Genomic DNA, 20,153 nt, shown 5'->3' on the forward strand with positions numbered 1-20,153 from the left:
AACCATAGTTGGCCACAAAACATGCTCAAGCATCTGCTAGTGGCATTCACTCATGGTGTCCCTTACCCCAAGGGCTCACATCTGGTGAGTATGGACTTGGCAAACCCAGGGTCCTGAGCTGGGTATCATCATTCTTCTCTTTCTTGCTTTCTTGGTGATTCCCTTCTACTTCTCTCTCTCTCTCTCTCAGGTTAACGTTGGAATTTTTTTTTTTTTTTTGGTTTGTGCAGCATAAGCCTCAGGCTTCCTTGCACCATATGGCTAATAATAATAATAATAATAATAATAATCTCAGAGAAGATGGGAAACAAGGGAACGGACCACCCGAGAAGAAGACGATTGAGGATTTCTGGGGAAACATATGAAGCAGGGAAGTAAAACATAACAGCCGAGCCACCTGGATAGAACTAGAACGCAAGAAAACCAAGGATGTACAAGAAATGAGAGGATGGGAGATTCGGGAAGAAGTAAAACAGACGATCAAGAACTCTCACAACTGGTGAACCCCAGGAATAGATAACGTCCACAACTACTGGTACAAGAAGCTCACTTGAACACACAAGCACCTGGCAGAGCAGTTCACCCAAATGATAAGGCACCCAGAGACAATTCCGAAGTTTCTCACTCAAGGAATCACATATCTGAAGCCTAAAGATGAAGATACAGGAAACCCGGCAAAATATAGGCCAATCACCTGCCTCCCAACAATGTACAAGATCCTGACCAGCTGCATAACCAGGAAGATAACAGACCACTGGGAGAGCCAGAGCATAATTGCCAAACGGCAGAAAGGGTGCAAGCGGCTGAGCAAAGGATGCAAGGAGCAATTAATCATAGATGCTGTGGTTATAGAGCAAGCAAACAAGAAGCACTGCAACACGTACACAGCCTACATCGATTACCACAAGGCCTTCGACTCTGTGCCTCATAGCTGGCTAATAGAGGCTCTGAAAATCTACAAAGTCAATCCAATAGTGACAAACATCCTAGGAGAAACAATGGCAAAATGGAGTACCACCCTTAAGGTCGAAAACATCACAACCAGGCCAATCCCCATCAGGAGATGAATCTTTCGGGGAGATGCCATGGGCCCATTGTGGTTCTGTCTAGCACTTAACCTGCTATCTACCATGCTCAACAGTAGCAAGTACGGATATAACCTCAAAGAAGGAAGGAAGAACCTGTACACCCTCACCCACCTGATGTATATGGATGACATCAAGCTCTACGCAGGAACAGAGAAAACCTTCAACAACTACTCCAGATCACCGAAGAATTCAGCAAGGATATTAGGATGGAATTTGGTCTAGACAAATGCAAGACCCACGGATTGCATCAGGGAAAATTAGTCAACCGAACTACCAGCTGCAGAATGGTAAAGAGATCGAAGCCATGGCAGAGGGAGAGGCCTACAAATACTTGGGGATGATGCAGGCTCAGCAGTTACAGCACAAGGAAATTAAGGCCTGCCTGACCGAAAAATACCATCAGAGACTCAGAAGCCTGTTGAAAGCAAAGCTGAACGGAGGAAACACAGTTAAAGCCATAAACCCCTATGCAGTCCCAGTGCTAACATAGATCCTTCGGGGGTCATAGATTAGATTAACACTGAGCTGGAGGATATCATGAGAAAGACAAGGACAATGATGACGAAGAGCCGCCCGAGAGCTGCTGTGGAGAGACTGACAGTTGCCTGGAAAGAAGGAGGAAGGGGCCTGATAGACCTCATTGAGTAGGCATCTCCATAGCCAGGTGGGCAGGAGCAGCAGTGCGTAGCACACGCTTCTTGATTAGACTGGGATTCGAGCCCGTGACCACCAAATACGGAGAATGCGGAAAGGTCAGGGAATGACCACCGCATATCCCTGGAGCAATATGGCCTTAGTTGCTAATGCTCCTAAAAGCCAAATCACCTCATTGAGCAACAGAAGATAGCGATAGTTAACCTGAAGGATTACTTCCAGAAACACACAGCAGCACTCCACCAGGCCATAAGAAAGATGGACAAGCGGTATACCCCACTCAGCCTAAGCGAGGTGTCCCCCGCCGACAATCAAGAGGTACAAACGAAGCTAGAAAGATGGGCAGAGAAGACATTCCATGGCAGACACTACAATGATCTCCATCAGGGTCACATAGATAAAATTGCTTCCAATGCATGGCTCACGAGCGGGATGCTCTTCCCCGAGACTGAAGTATTCATGCTCGCCATCCAAGAGACCAGGTAATCAACACCAGAAACTATAGAAAATACATCGCCAAGGAGCCCAGAGTGTTAGATGACACATGTCGACGATGCCACCTGGCCTCAGAAACAATCCAACACATCACCGTGGGATGCAAGGTGATCACCCATACTGAGTACACTTATAGACACGACCAGGTAGCGAGGATAATACATCAGAAGCTAGCAAGGAAATACCAGTTGATTGAAGAAAGTGTACCATACTACAAGTACGAACCCCAGGCAGTACTAGAGACCCCAACCCACAAGCTGTACTGGGACCACGCCATAATAACGGATAAGACAATCCCGGACAACAGACCGGACATAACCCTTCTGGACAAGAAGGAAAAGGCTGCCTATCTGATTGACATAGTGGTACCCAACACTGGCAACCTGCAGAAAACCCATGGGGAAAAAATCAGGAACTACACGAACCTAAGACAGGAGATCAAAGAGATGTGGCATATGCAACAAGTAACGACCATCCCGATCATCGTGTCAACCATAGGTAAGGTGCCAAAGACCCCTACATAACAGCCTAGCAGCAATAAGTCTCCCAGCGAACACCTACAAGGAACTCCAGAAAGTTGCAATCCTGAACACCTGTAGGATTGTCAGAGTTCCTCGACCAACAGTAGCATCAGACATAACAACCACCACCCTGTGTACTTGGTAGCAATACACATCATGAGGTTGAACCCCCAGTCAGGGAGAAATAATATAAGAGCAGTAATAATAATAATGGACAAGGCAAACTGCATTGCAGTTCCTCCAAACCAAATGTTGACTTTGGCTTGGATTTCATTTCTCCACTGCTTCACACATCTTCTAATGTGTGAAGTAGGGCTTCATGTGATCAGAGAATGTTTTTGAAAAGATTAAGGTATTCTTTCTGTGATAATGTCACACCGCTACTGGTAGTGACATTATCACCCTGTGAGTAAAATAGCACAACTGAAAAATTGTCATTTTTGAGTTATAGTATGATAATAATACTGAAAGGATGTACTTTAATCAGAAAAAAGTGACATAGGTAGTGTTACAAATTCTTGAAGTATGGGAATGCGAGTGTTTTATTTCTAATCGGAAAATAAAAACAAAACAGTTGAATCAGTGATAAATTTTATGCTTTACACTCCTTTTTTTTCAAATGTATGTTTACATTTGAAATGTTTACATGCGGTAACTACACTAAAAATTATTATAGACATTACCAATAAATTTTTAACCTTCTGCTGCTAGGTATGGCCTCTGATGCACTCCACTTTTTTAAAAAATATTTAAATGAATTCAAATCCTGCATACTTTTGCCTACCAGTGTTCTCTAACTGGTTATATGGTATTTTCTGTTTTCATTTCGATATACAGTACTATGAATTATGAGAGACAATTTTTTATTTGTTATTTAACACGTTTACTGTTTACTCATACAAATATGTGGCTTGGTATTTTTAATCCACTTGGATGGAAAACCACCTACTTACTTATAGAACTCTTTCTTCCAGTTTTACAGAAGGAAAACCAGATATTTTTGTCAAGAAACCTCACTGGAAGTTGATTAATTCAACAATATTAAGAAGAAAGCTCAAAAATGCCCCTGCTCTTTTCAATCCAAATTGACTCAAACCCATGGTTTTCAATCCTGGATCAAAAAGGTCATTGGAAAAGTTGACAGCAAAAGTGTTAACAGATGCCCAGTGAGCATTAGTGTCTATCTTTCTTCTAGGCAATTTCCATTTGCAGGTGTTAGCTATGAGACACAAGCAACAGGTGTCTATTTTTGCTGTAGAGCAGGGGTGGTGAACCCATGGCATGCATACAAAATTTTGGGCATGCGGAATTCAGAGTGTCCTAAAAATTTTCAAACTTCATGCAGTGATTTGTTTGATGTCGGAGTGGTGAATTACTGAGGAAATTGTGAAATGAAATTAATAAAAAAAGTTATATATTTCACACCAGAAAGTTCAGAACATAAGTTATTGGTAAAGTTATGTGAGGTATATTATCCACATTCAGTATTTAGTGAATTACAGTTCACTAAATCCTTCATTATCAATAACAGTTTCTATGTAGCATGGAGATTATTCTTCATTGATTCCCATAAATTCTCATAAAAATTTTAATTGCTATTTGCACTTTACAGATTGTTTAGAATGTCAGCTCAATCAGCAAAGAAACAAAAACATTCAAACGAAGAGGGGGAATAGCAGACAATTTCAAGAATCTTGGAGTGTTTCATTAAAAATAATATGATTAAAAAGGATAATAAAGCATTATGCATTTTGCATTCTGAAACGCAAGGATAGTTTTTTAAATATTTATTCAATTTTAGCACTCGATTTAGTCAATTTTGTGTTCTGGACATGCGAGGGTAGTTTTTTAAGAGTTTTAGCCAATTTTGGCATGCACCTTTAAAAAGGTTTGCCACCCCTGCTCTGCTATAGAGCTTTGATATCGCTGGCTAAATAAATGCAAAAATACAGGCATTCACATAGTGTCTGCCAGATACCACACAAGCTTCTGTGTTTCAATCTGGGGAATGTGTCACCCTGAAAATTTTATTCAATATGACAAAACTTTCATTATTGTTATTATTGTTGGTTTCTCTCCTTTATTTTTGTTTAATATTTTTTTAATTGAATTTAGGAAATCAGTTAATAGATCGCCATTTTAAATTCAGTAAAAAAGCTGAAAATTAATTTTTTTATAATTAAAACAAAGTAGTGTTTCGTGGATGCCATGCAATCATTTTTAAATTGAGGATGCAAGTAACAGTGTTAAACCTTTTGCACAAAATGAAGGTGACAGTGCCTTTACAGTACGTATCACTTATACTTGTGAATGAAAAAAAAGAAACTCTTATAAAGTCACAAAAGCATTATATTGAGATTTCTTCACCCTCATGGATTTATGCCAGGGGTCAACAAACTTTTTTTTCTGACAGCATCACCTTATAGGTGCATTTTAGCCACAGTAGCTCTTGCGCCAAGAACTCATAAATCAATCAATCAAATCTGGCAGCATCTCAGTTATCATTTGATTCAGCCACTGCTCATCTCAGTTGCCCAAATTATTCACTGTATGATTCCTTTCGCCTTAAAGGTGGTACTTCTGCATATGTCCATTCCGATATTCTCTGTCAGAGACTTGGTAATTTGGAATCTCCTCTTTTCGATCTTCTCTGACTTAAAATCTCTCTACCTCATTCTGTCAGATTTATCTGTTGTCTCTACCATTCTCCCAACTCCACTAATCACTTGGAACTCTTTCACTTCCTCTCTTTGCAACATAACTTTCTCCAGTCCAACTTTCCTAACAGTAAAGTAATTTTTCTTGGTGATTTTAATGTTCACAACTCCAGCTGGTTTCCGTTTTCTAGTCACACCTACCCAGCTGGTTTAGATGCCGAGGCTTTTGCAATTACTGATGAACTCCCACAGATTATTCACTTGTCTACCAGAATACTGGACAATCCTAACCATACAGCTAATATGCTTGATCTTTTTTCTTGCACACAACCCTTCTGAGTACATGGTCGAAATGAGTGGTCGTTTAGGCACCTTAGATCACGACTTGGTAATTATCTCTTCTCCAACGGAGCCTTTATCTCATGGCAATTCCCAACCTCATGTTGTTTGGCATTACAAGAATGCAAAATGGGATGACCTGCTAGATTTCTTTTCTTTTCCTTTTTTTGGATTACTGTTTCAAAACTGCTGATGTCAACATTTGCTCAGATCGTGTCAGTGAAATTATTCTTGTAGGCATGGAATCCTTTATTCCACACTCCGCTTTAAAATCTTGTCCTTTATCTAAACCTTGGTTTTACAATAAATGTGCTAAGGCTGTTCAAGAGAAGAATGTTGCATGCCATAATTAGCTTATTTCCAATTCTTCAGTTTCATTTTCTGCCTACACCAAAGCTAGCAACAATTGTAAAGCAGTTATTAATCAGTCCAAACTAGATTTTGAACAGGCTAAGAGTAGAAAATTTGCTTCTTGCCCTAATTCTGGTCTCTTGCCAAAGCTATTGGGTGCGACTTTTGCCCATCTCTGCTCCCACCTCTCTCTAAACCAGATGGTTCTATTGTCACTTCAGCCAAGGATCAAGCTGACTTGCTAGCATCCCATTTTTCTTCCACCTCATGTATTACTGATCTTGGTAAAACACCTCCCACCATTCTCAACACACTCCATTCAATGCCTCCTGTGGTCTTCCATCAGAAGGATTTTGACGAATCTTGATGCTAAGAAAGCTTCGGTCTTGATGATATTTCTCCACTTGTTCTCAAAACCTGTGCTCCCGAACTTACTCCTGTTCTTTGCTGCCTTTTTTCACTTTCCTATTCCAAAGGTGTTTTTCCTTCTGCTTGGAAATTTGCTCATATCCAGCCAGTTCCTAAAAAGGGTGACAAATCACTTCCATCCAATTATTGTCCCATTGCACAATTACTTCTACTCTTTCTAAAGTAATGGAGATATCAATTAACCCCCAACTCTTAAACTACCTAGAAACCTTCCATCTGATCAACAATCACCAGTATGGCAATCAGTGTCGATGTATTGGTAATATTCTGGCTTATGTTACCCATTTATGGACAAATTCAATGGAAAAGTTTGGTGAAACCCAAAGCAGTTGCTCTTGACATCTTAAAGGCTTCCATCTTATGGTTTGCCAACTGTTTTTTGTAATTGGTTATCCAGTTTTCTCTCTGATCGCTTGCTGAGGGTGATGGTAGATGGCTCTCTGTCTTCTAACTTCTCCACTAATGCCGGTGTCCCCCAAGGTTCAGTTCTTTCCCCCACTCTTTTCCTCTTGTATATTAATGACCTTCTTCCATTGACTGGAAATCCTATCCATAGTTTTGCCGATGATAACACATTGCATTCCACTTTCCATTTTGAGAAACCTTGCCCTGCTCAATCAGTTTCAACTTCTCGAATATCCGCTACCAGTTCCTTAAATGCCAAACTCCAGGTAATTCTCCAGTGGGGCAAAGACAACTTAGTTGATTTCAGTCCTTCTTAAACTCAGTCCTGTCTTATATCTCCAAAAAGGATTCTTCTACTTCTGTGCTTATGTTTGATGACACTCCAATTTGTAGGCAAGATGATATCTTTCTTTTGGAGATTACCCTGACTTCTAATCTCTCTTGGCACAAGCACATTACAAATATTGCTTTCTCTGTATCTTAAAAACTGGATTTTTCCTTTTGCTCTTGGCATTATTTTTCTTGGCACCTCAGTAGCCAGGTGGGCAGGAGCTTGATTAGCCCGTGGTTCAAGCCCAAATACAGAGGATGCGGAAAGGTCAGGGAATAACCACCGCATATCCCCGGAGCAATATGGCCTTAGTTGCTAATGCTCCTAAAAAAAACCAAATAACAACATAATAATTACTTTTCTTCCAAACAGCTGTTCACTCTGTACAAATCGCAAATCCACCCTACCATCGAATATTGTTCCCACATCTGGGGCGATGCCCCCAAAACCTCTCTCGGACTTTCAGATTCCATTCAGAAGAGGGCAATTAGGTTAATTAATCTCTCATCCCTAACAGAGTCTCTCCACTCTCTGTCTCTTAGATGTTCTGTTTCTGCTGCCTGCCTTTTTTACAGATACTTCCATGGGTACTGTTCTTCTGAATTGGTTTCTATATTTTTTTCCCACTCTCTCTTTCAAAACAGTTTGAACATGTGCTGCCACCAGCCAACATCCTTTTATTGTCCAACTTCAAACTCACAGAACCAACTTTTCATCTTCCTTTGTTTATTCATTCAATTGCTGTTTTCTGGAACAACCTTTCTTTATACGTATTTTCTGAAACTTGCAGTCTACAGAAGTTCAAGTCTAATGTCAACAAATATCTTCTTTCATCTTCTCAACCTCCAACCCAAGCACGGTACCAAGTACTATAGGTTCTAATACCTCTCGTGTTTGGGGGTTTCATAAAAAAAAAAAAAAATCCACAGTTAAATGGATTTTGAAATATGCTAATTTCTGTTGCACTTGCATCGAGGTCCGAAAAAATGCTGCTTGAACTGTAGTTTGAGCTTGGAAAATATGTCCTCTTCAAATTTATATGGGAGTGGAGATCTCGCTTCTTGTTTTAACTTTTATCAGCACAAAATGTGTATAAAGCAGCTTAACATTACTTGCAATTCAAAAACGTTAGTTATCGTCGAAATGACTTTACCGTAGTATAAGTTTCACATATAAGTGCTTTTTACCTTGTAATTTTAGGTTTAATTCATTAAGATACATTATCAAGTCTGCAGCAAAAGCTAATTTCCAAAGCCATTTTCACTGTTAGATAATAGTGGTTGAGGGCGGTTCTTCTCATTCAGAAAAATTTCAATCTCGGCTCTGAGCTCAAAAAATCACAATGAAACTTTACCACCGGTAAGCCATCTAACTGCTGTGTGGTAGGGCAAGTCAAGATATTCAGCTTCTATTTCTGACAAAAATTCACAAAACTGATGATGATTAAGTCCACGAGAACAAATGAAATTCACCGTTGACACTATTGGTTTAATGACACATGATATATTCAAATATTTTCTGCAAGGTAACCGCATGATGAATAATACAGTGAATAACCATAGGCTTTAAACATCTTGCATTTTCACAAGCTTTGTAAATTTGTTGGTGACCAAAAAAATGTGTGCATGAAAAAAGACCACACAAATAATCTGCACAGAAAAAACCCAATGTCATAAATGCCCACTTAAAAATTGCTCACACGGAAGAATGCTCACATTATTTTTAGTTTACAAAAAACAAATTGTTTCATATTTAAAAATGCAACAAAATGTTGAATTTATATATTTTATTTCTACTTCTATATGATGTATTTTAATAAAACTTTTGATTTTAATATAAAATAAAATATTTGGATGTAAATGTTTCTAAGGGAAATGACAGGAAATAAAATGCTCTGGTTTTATTGCAACTTAAAGCCTTTTATTTATTTGTTTATGAAAATAAATTATTTTTAAATTAGTTGTTGGATTAGGCAAATGACCGTCTTTTCTGTGGTTGAGAAGATTTCTCACAAGGGATGATTGTTTCGGCATATGGGCTTGGTGTGCCAGGCCCATACTGGTGAGTATGGGCTTGGCACACCCAGGGTCCTGAGCTGGATATCATCATTCTTCTATTTATGGTGATTCCTTCCTTTCTCTCTCTCTCTCAGGGTAACTTGGAAATTTTTTTTTTTTTTTTTGGCTGGTGCAGCATAAGCCTCAGGCTTCCTTGCACTATATGGCTAATAATAATAATACATTGTTACTCAACTCTGACAACACATTCCCCATCACATTGCGATGGGTAGAACTAACTACTCTCGTGTATTGCCTCATTTTGCTTCTGGCATTGTTGGCGTCTGCTTTTTGAAGACAAGAATCATGACAATGTTCAGTTGGTTGTTGTACTATGTTGCCATCTTTTGTCTTCATAACTGAATGACAATTGAGGGTGCAGCAGGTAGAGATTCCCAGTTTCCAATAAGAATATGGAATCATCATGATGCAGCTCTTGAACGGTCGCCTAAAACTACAAACTGCTGTGAGGGATTTCACAATGCACATAATTTCCTATTCCACTGCAGTCATCCCAGCATGTGGAACCAACTGAACACTATTGATGGACTGAACAGGGACCTGGCTTGCCACAGATTCACACTGGCTAATGCACAGGCAGGTTCATCTAGAGGTGAAAAAGAGAAGATATGATGCACTGCATGACTTGGTTGCCACTTTTGTGCAGGAATATGAGCAGGTAGAAGACAAACTGAAATACTTGCAGAGATTGGCTAACTTACAATAATGAAAATTCTATTCAAATCCTTGACAAATAAATAAATCACTGAAATATGTCTGATTTAGTTAGCATTAGCATTAGTAGAGGCATATGATGCAAGAAAGCAAGCTTATGCAGCATCAGCCAAAAAAAAAAAAAAAAAAACCCACTTCCATTTCACCCCTCCGTTCGTTCAAAATACCTGTTTCATTCTCTACCACTGTCAGTGCAGTACCACAGAGTTGATACGTTGCTGTTTCCCATATGTAGTACTTTACATTTGTCAATGTTAAACTTCATTTGCCACCTCTCAGCCCATCTGCTCAATCTTTCCAGATCCTGTTGTACCAGTATACTGTCAGTAGTGTTCTTAACAACCCTGCCAACCTTTGTATCATCTGCAAACTTGGACATTAAGCTTGATATACCATCATCAATATCATTTATAAATACGGAAAACAACAATGGACCCAACACTGAACTCTGAGGGACTCTACTAATAACGTTAGTCCATGATGACCAGAGTCCATTGATTACCAGTCTGTCTTCTCCCCCTAACCTTTATCCATAGCAGCAATTTTCCTCCAATGCCACAATTTGTGCAGCAGTCTTCCATGTGCAACAGTATCAAAAGCCTTTCTAAGATCCAAACATATAATATCAAAGTTATTCCCTGCAGTTCTTTTGTGACAGCATCATAGTATCCAATAAAGTTGGTCAAGCAAGACTTTCCCTTAACAAAACCATGCTGCGTACAAGCTATAACTGAAGTCTTGTCTAGATGATCCTGCAGTGCTTCTTTAACCAGTGCCTCCATTAATTTTCCTGGAACAGAAGTTAAACTAACAGGACTATAATTACTTGTGTCGCCCTTTGATCCTCCTTTGTGAATTGGAGTCACATTTGCATATCTCCAGTCTATGGGTACCTCCCTTGAGTCCAAAGAAGCTCTCATAATTATGGCTAAGGGTTTGCTTACTTAATTTGCTGCCTCCTTTAATATAGCTGGATAGATCCCATCAACTCCGGGTGCCTTTTTTATGTTTATCCTCAACAACCTCTTCTCCACCCCCTCTCAATCTCTACAAAATCATCCAGCTCACTGCTAGAGTCTACTTCACCTCTGGCACTCCCCTCGCCGAACAACTCCTCATGTGCAAATGCAGATGCAAAACACTCACTCAGCCTGTCAGCCACCCTAGCAGGATCATCAACAGCCGAACCATCAATATCCAGTGGACCACCCCGATTCATCCCATTCCTCCCAGAGTCCACATAGACAAAGAACTCCTTTTGCTTCTCCCCGCATCCCCCGCCATGGACCTCCCACAATCCGCCCTCGACCACCCAATCCCCTCCGCGACCCGGCCACAGACCAGCTTACATCTATCATAGGCCGATAGTGGGCGATGTCACCCGTTAACCTATATGCATCCCACACACCTTTCCTCTCTGCCACATGTCTCATCAGTTCATCTGACATACTTAGTATAAATTTTAACGTAGACAGAGATTTTGTTGGTTGTTACTTAGTATCGGTAAGGGTATCCAATCCACGTATTTTACAAATTTTCCAGAGCCGACAAACTGGAAGTTTTTTTGGCTATTCTTAGCCGCTTTATCGACCAATTGTTATATTAAATTATTTTCTGTAAATAGCTTATAGACCTAGGCAAGATCCTTGATTTATTCTGAATTGAGACAGGGAGATTTTGGAAGTTAAAAGTGTCTGTAGATTTACTGTTTGTAACTTATCGCCATTGTTATACTTTTTTATATATTTTTTCAGCCTGGTCTGTACTTGTCAACAGGAAAGACCGCCTCCACAGGGATGGGACACACGTAAACAGAAAGGGTGCAAGAACATTTGCTGATGCCACCGAGGCAGTGCCAGGTGGGCCAGAAAACTGCCAGCCTGGGGGGATACAAGGACCAACAGCAGCCACTATCAGAGGCGAAAGCGACCCCCGCACTGCCTCCACTGGAATGAGCAGCAGCCTGGAAAACAAGATGCAGGGCACCTCAGAGACCGCCGGGAGCCACTGCGGCACAAATAAACACATGGGCCGTGCTAGGGCAGCCAATAATAGGAACAGGTGCATGCACACAAATGCCAGGAGCTCCATAAATAAACCCGATGGTAACAGAATAATCCACACTCCACAGAGCAATAAAAGTGTGACATTCAAAGTCTACTTTTCTCTTCTTTTCTTGTTTTGACATGATGGGCATGCACTGGTAATAAAATAAAATGTTGTGGTACATAGTGTGTTCGTGTCTAATGGCACCAGAGGTTTCCCCCATCTCTGCGTGGTATACATTATCTTGTGATACAGAACACTGTAAAGGCCAGAGATTTAAAAGTTTATGGATTTTGTAAGTGTAGTGTCATGTATCGTTGTTCTTCTGGCCATTTAGTCGCTAGACCCCGGCTGGGGCCCAACGTTGTTTACACTATGCCTCGTGGAGGCAGACCTGGTACACCAGTATTTAGATATTTACTCTGGCAGGTCCTGCCACCTAATTTCCTGAGATTTCAGTGGCAAGGATCTTAAAAAAAAAATAAATAAATAAAATAAAAATAAATAAATTAAATTAATAATAATAAATAATAATTTAATAGTATTGGGAAGTAGTCAGTGAAAGGTTAGGCCGAAAGGGGTTTTCATATGCAGTTGGAATTTTGACAATTTTTTTTTTTAAATTTTGACATTGTATGGGGCATTTGCTGGTGTTTAGGCAGAGTAGAGGGGAGACTGAAGACAGGGGGGAAAGTCAGAAATATGGAGCCAATAGGGAAGGCGACCCCAGGTCAAAGTTTCAAATTTAAATTTAGACTGTGTGGGGTTACACTGCAAAAGTTGAACAGAGTAGGGGAGAGACTTAAGGCTGGGGGGAGGAAACAGGAAGTAAGGGGTCGATAGAAGAGGTGACCCCTGTGGTCAGTGGGACAGGCCCATGTCCCACCAAGAGGAAAAGGAGGGCGAGGAGGGGAAGAGATAGTGAAACAATCTCCTCCCCTCCCCAGGGAAGTGGAAAGAAAGTACCGTGCAAGAGAGCACAGGTGTAGGTTCTCCTGTGGCATTGGCAAGCAGAGCTGCAATGAGGTCAAGTCAATGGTAGATCTTCTGTTTAAGTTCTACTTCTTCTAAAGAGATGTCAACTTCTAGGGTTGTGGGTCATTCCTGGGACAAGTACCGTACTTGCAGTTCAGGTTGTTGAGGTTGCATTTGCAGTCTGTTATCAAGTTTTCGGTTTTAATCTTCCGTTTAAAGAGGAGAAATGTTGGTTGGTGATATGTTTTGTCTTTGGATTGTCATGGTCAGGTGGCATTTCCTCTTTTCCTCAGTGTATGGCAATTTGCACCCTTCTTCTCGTGAAGAGGTCCTGGGCAAATCGTGACAATGCTTTATAATCTTTTGTTTCAAGGAGGAGAAATTCTTGTCCTCTTGGAAGATATCTCACTTTTGTAATCAGAATACATCTTAGGTCTTCGCAGATGGGACAGTGAAACATAAGGTGGTTCAAGTCTTCTATCTCTCCACAAGTGAAATGTGGGTTTTCTGTGAGTCTGAAGCCAGCAAGCGTTACATTGAAGGGGCCATGCCCTGTTATTAAGTATATTGTATGAAGTCCTGGGAAGAACCATGATGGTGATTTCATGTATACTCTATTTGTCTGTGGAAAAATCTTGCGGGTGATCTCTCCTTTGGTGGTACCGGCCCATCTGTTTTGCCACTCCTGCAGCAGGTGGTTCTGTAGGCGTACGTTTTCTGCCTTCCTATTATTAGTGGTATCAGTTGTAAAATTTAGGAAGGTAACTGGGAATCTTTTGGAAAGGTAATAGAGCATTCCAGTTCTAACAATTTCTAGGTCTAGTGGGAGTGTTCCTGCTATTACTTGTAAGGCTGGAGTACTCACTGTACTGCAGGCGTGGGTTATGGCACGGAGGATGGATCGCTGGGTAGAATCCAGCGTTCTTATATTTACTACTAGCGTGGTCTTATCGTACCATATGGCCCAAGCATATGAGATTTCTGGGATGAAAACTGTCTTATAATAGAGTGTCAGTATTCTGTTGTTGAGGCCTCAGTCTCTACATGAGACCCTGGCCACCAGGGCTGAGTAGTTCCTGATCTTTGTTCTGATGTATTTAAGGTGTGGCTGAAAGGATAGTTTGTTGTCTAGGAGAAACCTAAATATTTGAGCTGTGGCGCCAATTTTATCGTGCTCTCATCAATTTTAATTTGGGGTGGTCTATGCAGGTCGAGAGAACCTTTAAGGAGAATGGATGAAGTTTTTTCGCAGGTGATATCATGAGAAAGTTCTTTGCTGTCCAGGTTTCAAGCATTCGAAAGGCATGGTTGGTCAGGGTCTCAAGCTGAGCTCTTGAGTTTGCTACCACTGTAAGGATGAGGTCGGATGAGCCTGGGATTTGACTTCCCCCAGGTCCATCCTCAAGAACTCATCGAAGACAATGTTCCAGAGCAATGAGCCCAGCACAGATCCCTGCGGACAGCCTCTGTAGATCTGTTTTACTGTCTTCTTGTACGGGGTATTGACCTCGACCTTTCTCTGTGATAAGTAATCTTTTATGGTGTTGAATAGATTTATTGGCACCCTGGCCTCCCTCAGCCTGCCAAGGACACTCGGCCACCAAAGTGAGTCAAATGCCCCAGTGAAGTTGATGGAGATTAGGAGGAAGTATTTCCTGCTGCATACCCTTGCTGCAATGACCAGGTTTTTCAATGCATCAACTGTGGAGGAACCTGGTTTGAACCCATATTGCTTCACTGCTGGTAGTCCTGCTGCTTTGTAGTGCTGAGAAATTCTTTTATGCAGTAATCTTTCGTATAGTTTACTCACCACTGATAGAAGTGCAATGGGTCTATACGAGTCTGGATTCTTTAGCTGTTTGGTTGGGTTCTTCAGAATTAATTTAATATTTGCTGTCTTCCATTCAGTTGGGTATTTTTCTGCTTCCATACAGCAGTTAAACAATGTTGTGGTACAGTGAAACGTGTGGCACTCAAAATGCTGTCAAGTTATCACTGCGATTTGTAGTATGCCGAGCAGCAGTGCAAAGCGATGAGAGTGCCACATACAGTCTCTGTCGCAACTACTGAACTTTGCTGTTGTAGTGCGAAAGCAGCCATAGACAATACATAAACGATTGAGCTTGGCTGTTCCAATAAAACTTTATTCATGGACATTGAAATTTGAATTTCATAAAATTTTCATGTCATGAAATATTATTCTTCTTTTGATTTTTTTCAACTATTTAAAAATGTAAAAACCATCCTTAGCTCGCGGGCTGTACAAAAACAGGCAAAGGGCTGGATTTGGCCCGTGGGCCACAGTTTGCCAGTCCCTGATTTAGGAGTGTTGCAATGCTTCCTCAAAATTTATGAATGAAGACAAAATAGATCTTAAATTATAAGAATAGTTTAAAAAAAATCCCTTCAGGTTTTTATACCAAAATAGAGTTTGCAAACAACAAAGCAGTCAAATTATCAAAAAATATTTACCCTAAAACCGGTTTATATAAAAAAAACCTTCCTTTAAGTGGATGAAAAGAAATTTGATCTATTGAGCTTTGTAAAGCCAAATTGTATTCTGGAACCATACTTTGATTTTGACAGTTCTGTTTGTACTTGAATTATTTTTTGCATTTTTTTTATTTTCGTGATTCTGGTAATATTAGCATTAGTAGAGGCATATGATGCAAGAAAGCAAGCTTATGCAGCATCAGCCAAAAAAAAACATTCCCATTTCACCCCTCCGTTTGTTCAAAATACCTGTCCAGCTGAGCCTTAAATTTATTTAGGCTATCAACTTCCACAACAGGGGATGGAAGTCTGTTCCACCAACCAACAAAATTAAATTAAATAATATCAAAATTAAATTTACTATATTTATACTTCATATTGATATATTTTTAAAATTTTTGCATTTATAATGGAGTATTTCATAATACACATCTTTTGATTTCTTATTGCTATGGTATGTCACAAGTTAAATTATTTTCATATTAAATTATTGTAAACTGATGTAAGTCAAAACAGGGGTAGAAATACTACCCTGCAGGGGTTGCAGTGGTTTATAAATAACTATTGGTTTTTTTTTTTTTTTTTGGTTTTGGTTTTTTTTATCACTGTATCAAATAACATCACAGAATCAGTTTGTTTTGATGCAGCTGGTAGATATGAATTCAGATTCTTAAACACATTTTCTGAAAAATTACAGTTTTTGACTTGTCACTTTTCTTGCAGGGGTTTGATATGTTCAGAAAATTCCATGCTGCCATAAGTCTCCTGCAAACAGTGCTTGGGCGTAATGATGCTTCTATGCTTTGTAAAGCATTACATTTTTCTGCAATAGATGTAACTTGTTATTCCACTTTCTCTTGTGGTGTTTCTAATGGATATATCTTTTTTAGACTGGGTAACCATGGTTTGAACAGCTGTAACCTTTCTTCTGTCCATAAGGAAGCAACATTTGACTGAACTCATGGTCATTAACTGTATATAATAATTCTTAATTTCTTTGAGGTCCAATATATCATTTCTTTTATGTATAACTGACCACTACCTTCGGCTTTTCAGTAACAGATTGCTACACATCCCATCTTTCTGCAACTTGTTCATGCTCCTAAAAGTGGTTAACGATCAGTCTTTGCTTGGGAAAAACAACAGTGACAATTATTGGGCACTTTTGCATATATGCATTAAAGTGTCTGTTTTATTCACTGTCAGTCCATCTGTCTGCATATAATAACTCTTCCTAATTGATGGTTTTTCATAAAATTTTTGTTATTTATCTCTTTTTTAAAAAAATTTGTTGAGCCATCTTCCAAATTTCATTAGAATTGGACAGTAGAAATCTGGAAGTTATTATGTCTTTGTCTGTCTGTCTGCATGTAATAACTCAACTTGCAGTGGTTGGATTTTCATGAAGTTTTATATTTGGCTCTTTCAGAATAATTTATTTGAGCATTCCCAGATTTAATTAAAATCAGACTAATAGAAACTAATTATTTATTTATTTATTTTATTTTATTTTATTTTTTTCATGAATGTCACATAGTTTGACTGTATATTGTAATTGAAGCACTGGATATAGTGGTTTTAGTGCACTGCTTTGAGAAATTATGCAATTTATCAGAATGCACAGAAAGGAAATTCTCTCAGTTTGTGTGTAAAAGCTTTTTTTTTTTTTTTTTTTTTGTTTTGCTGTGTTTTTGTATCATTATTTTCAGACAGTCAGTACAATTTTGTTACAATTGAAATTATCAGTTTTGTTATAGTTTTGCAGAAAGTACTGTGTGAAATATAAACAATAAATGCAATTCACCCTATGTTATCATAGAATATAAAGCTTTTTTATTTGTCTCTCTCATTGCAGGTTAAGCATTTTGACAGGAAGAGGGAATATATAAAGTTTAAAGATAAGATTGAGAATGAAGGATATGAACCAATTGATGATTATAAGCCTAAAAAGTCTTGACATTAGAGGACTATTTTAATTTACTGTATATTAGTATCACTTAGCATTTTTGAGTTATCTGAGTGTGTGTTGACTATGCAGTTCATCTGTATAGATTTCTTTAGTTAAGAATAGAAATATTAAACAGTTTGTTCCCATCTCCAAAATGGTTTACAAACAGATTGTCTAGAGTTATTGCATTTTTGAGAATGAATCTTCAGTTATAGAAGAACAAAGTAAGCAGCCTTTAATAAGTAGTTTATTATTAATATGCTTTGCAACTTTATTCCATTAAATTTTGTTTGATACCTGGGTAAATCTCCTACAGTGATTAAATAGCAATCCAAGTTTTTGTCCTTTTGTCCCTACCTAGAAGTCCTACATGTTAGAATGTTTATGAATTTTTTTTTAAGTCCAAAATATCCTGCAGCTTTTAGTTTGCCTATGTGCCAAAATTAGCCTGAAAATTAAGATTTCATTAAGAACAAATTGATAGAATTCATTTGAAATATTTTATATCACTAATGTTTCATTTATGAAATTAAATTGCATAAATTGTTTCAAAATGATCATGGGTGGCCAAACATAGTAACCTTGAAAATTTCAAAAGATGACCTTCAACGGTTGAGAGCTATGCATGATAATATTTAAAGAATTGCAAGCTTTCAAAGTGTGAAATACCAGTACTCTAGTCTTCAAAAACTCCAGTACTGAGAGTATTGGAATCCATAGTCAGATTATTCAATAAAATGTATTGAACACCAACCAAATTAGATTAAAAAAAAAACTTATTTAAAATAATATAGATAAAATCGGCATAAATGAAGCAGTAAAAATAAATTCAAAACATAAATATGCATCTATTATAGAATAAAATAAAAATGAAAAGATTGTAGTTGCTGAATACTTTCGACCAATGGTTATCAAGCTAAAGATGAAGAATGTAAAATAAGTAATTTATAAGCACACAATGATCACATGTCAAAGCAGCTTTCATTTTAGTAGGAGGGACAGAATGGGGGATGGGAAAAGGAGAAAAAAAGTATGTATTCATGGGTGGGTGCTAGCAGTAATGAAGAACTGGGACCAGCGTTGGTTCTTCCATTACATTTTTGACTGAAGTTAAAACTATTGATTAATTGTCTAGTATTCAGATAGAACAGTCCAGAAAACACAGCCACTCCCCAAATTACGTAAGGAATGTGTTCCGTGGAACGCTACGTAAGCCGGAATTTCCCTAAAAGCTTATGTAGCACTTGCAACTATGCGTGCTGAATTTGATTGAAGCAAAAAAATAACATGTAAATAGAATTATTTATTAAATTTTTTTATCTCATGTGCAGGAAAATTACAAAAATTTCAAAATTATAAAATTACAAAAAGAGAGAGGAGACAGACATAACGTCAGAAAGTTCTACCTTTCGAGCATTGTTGCCAGAATTAACTCTCCAGCTGATAAGCACGCCACTATGGAAGTCGAGAGCTGTGGAGATTTAGAATGGATTTTTTCCAACACATCACAAAATTTTTCTGCAGCTGTAGAATCGACATTGGCGACTTCACTGCATACGTGAATGTTTTGGAAACAAATGCGATCCTTGAACCTATTAAACGACCCATTGCTTGCTACGAACTTGGCTTGGAGTTCGCCATACTTATCCTTAATATCTTCATAAATACTTTTTGCTTTTTCTTGAATGGCCATTGGATTCAGGGGCACTTGCTTCTGAATCTGATTTTCCATCCATATTATTAATAGCTTTTTTCCATCTTCGATATAGCACCTGAATGCTGTTTAGTGATCACTGTTGATCTTAAATGCGTTGATCCTTTAACATGTTTTTTTTTGTGCGCACTGTCCATTAAAATAGTATTCACTGTCGAAGCAGTGAGATCTAATTCCATGCAATAGATGACAAACTTTGTCCTGCTTCGTACTTCTTAATTAATCATCTTCATTTCTAAATAAATTTTGTTTAATTTCCTAGCACTGCCAGCACTTGCACTTTCTGTTGGTCCCTTTCCATTCACCATTGTAATAAGTAAATAGGAATGAAGGGAAGATTCAGAAAATTTGTTTTTTTATATGATTGAAGATTTCAGTGAAGGGGAACTCATTTCACCATAATACCATAATGTAAAAACCCACACAATTCCAGTTATCTGTATTATCACAAATTCAATAAGTTCGAATTTAGTACCCGTTTATAATAGATTGCACTAACAGAAAAGCCCAATAAACAGGAAAGTGCAAATTTTTTTTATTGTTTTATGGTAGTGACCTCCAGAAATGTGTTTTCAAAAAATATCAGAAAGGCATTCAAAATTGAGTCTTATAACAGACCATATGATAACGATGAAAGTGTAGTGCAATTTCCATTATAAAAATGACCTTTTAGAGAAATAAATAGCTTAGTTAAATAGCGAAAATTTCAACTTCCGAGGTCTTGGAACAATTACCAAAAAAAACATGTTATTGGGTTCACATGATATTTTCACAATACCTCCATTTATTCCTATGGGATGCAAAATATGTTTCCACAATTTTTTTAAGTTTGCACTGGCTGGAAAAAACTTACATAGAGTCTGTAAGGATTTCTGTAAGTCGAGTATTATATAAGCCGGGGAGTGTCTATACCTA

At 38.5% G+C, this 20,153-nt stretch overlaps 1 protein-coding gene across 1 annotated transcript in view; it reads left to right on the top strand.

The window, feature by feature from the left end:
• LOC150077074 (cytochrome c oxidase assembly factor 6 homolog) overlaps window positions 1-17,695 on the top strand; it is a 57,742-nt gene extending 40,047 nt beyond the window's left edge. Inside the window, exon 3 of the mRNA XM_090386415.1 lies at window positions 17,432-17,695. Coding sequence (XP_090242541.1) covers window positions 17,432-17,533 — 102 coding nt within the window. The 3' untranslated portion in view covers window positions 17,534-17,695. The remainder of the gene's footprint in view (window positions 1-17,431) is intronic.
• Window positions 17,696-20,153: the final 2,458 nt, after the last annotated feature.

The sequence above is a fragment of the Mastigoproctus giganteus genome, chromosome 12, assembly GCF_048544385.1.
Source record: "Mastigoproctus giganteus isolate SK-2022 chromosome 12, ASM4854438v1, whole genome shotgun sequence".
Lineage (NCBI taxonomy): Eukaryota > Metazoa > Arthropoda > Arachnida > Uropygi > Thelyphonidae > Mastigoproctus > Mastigoproctus giganteus.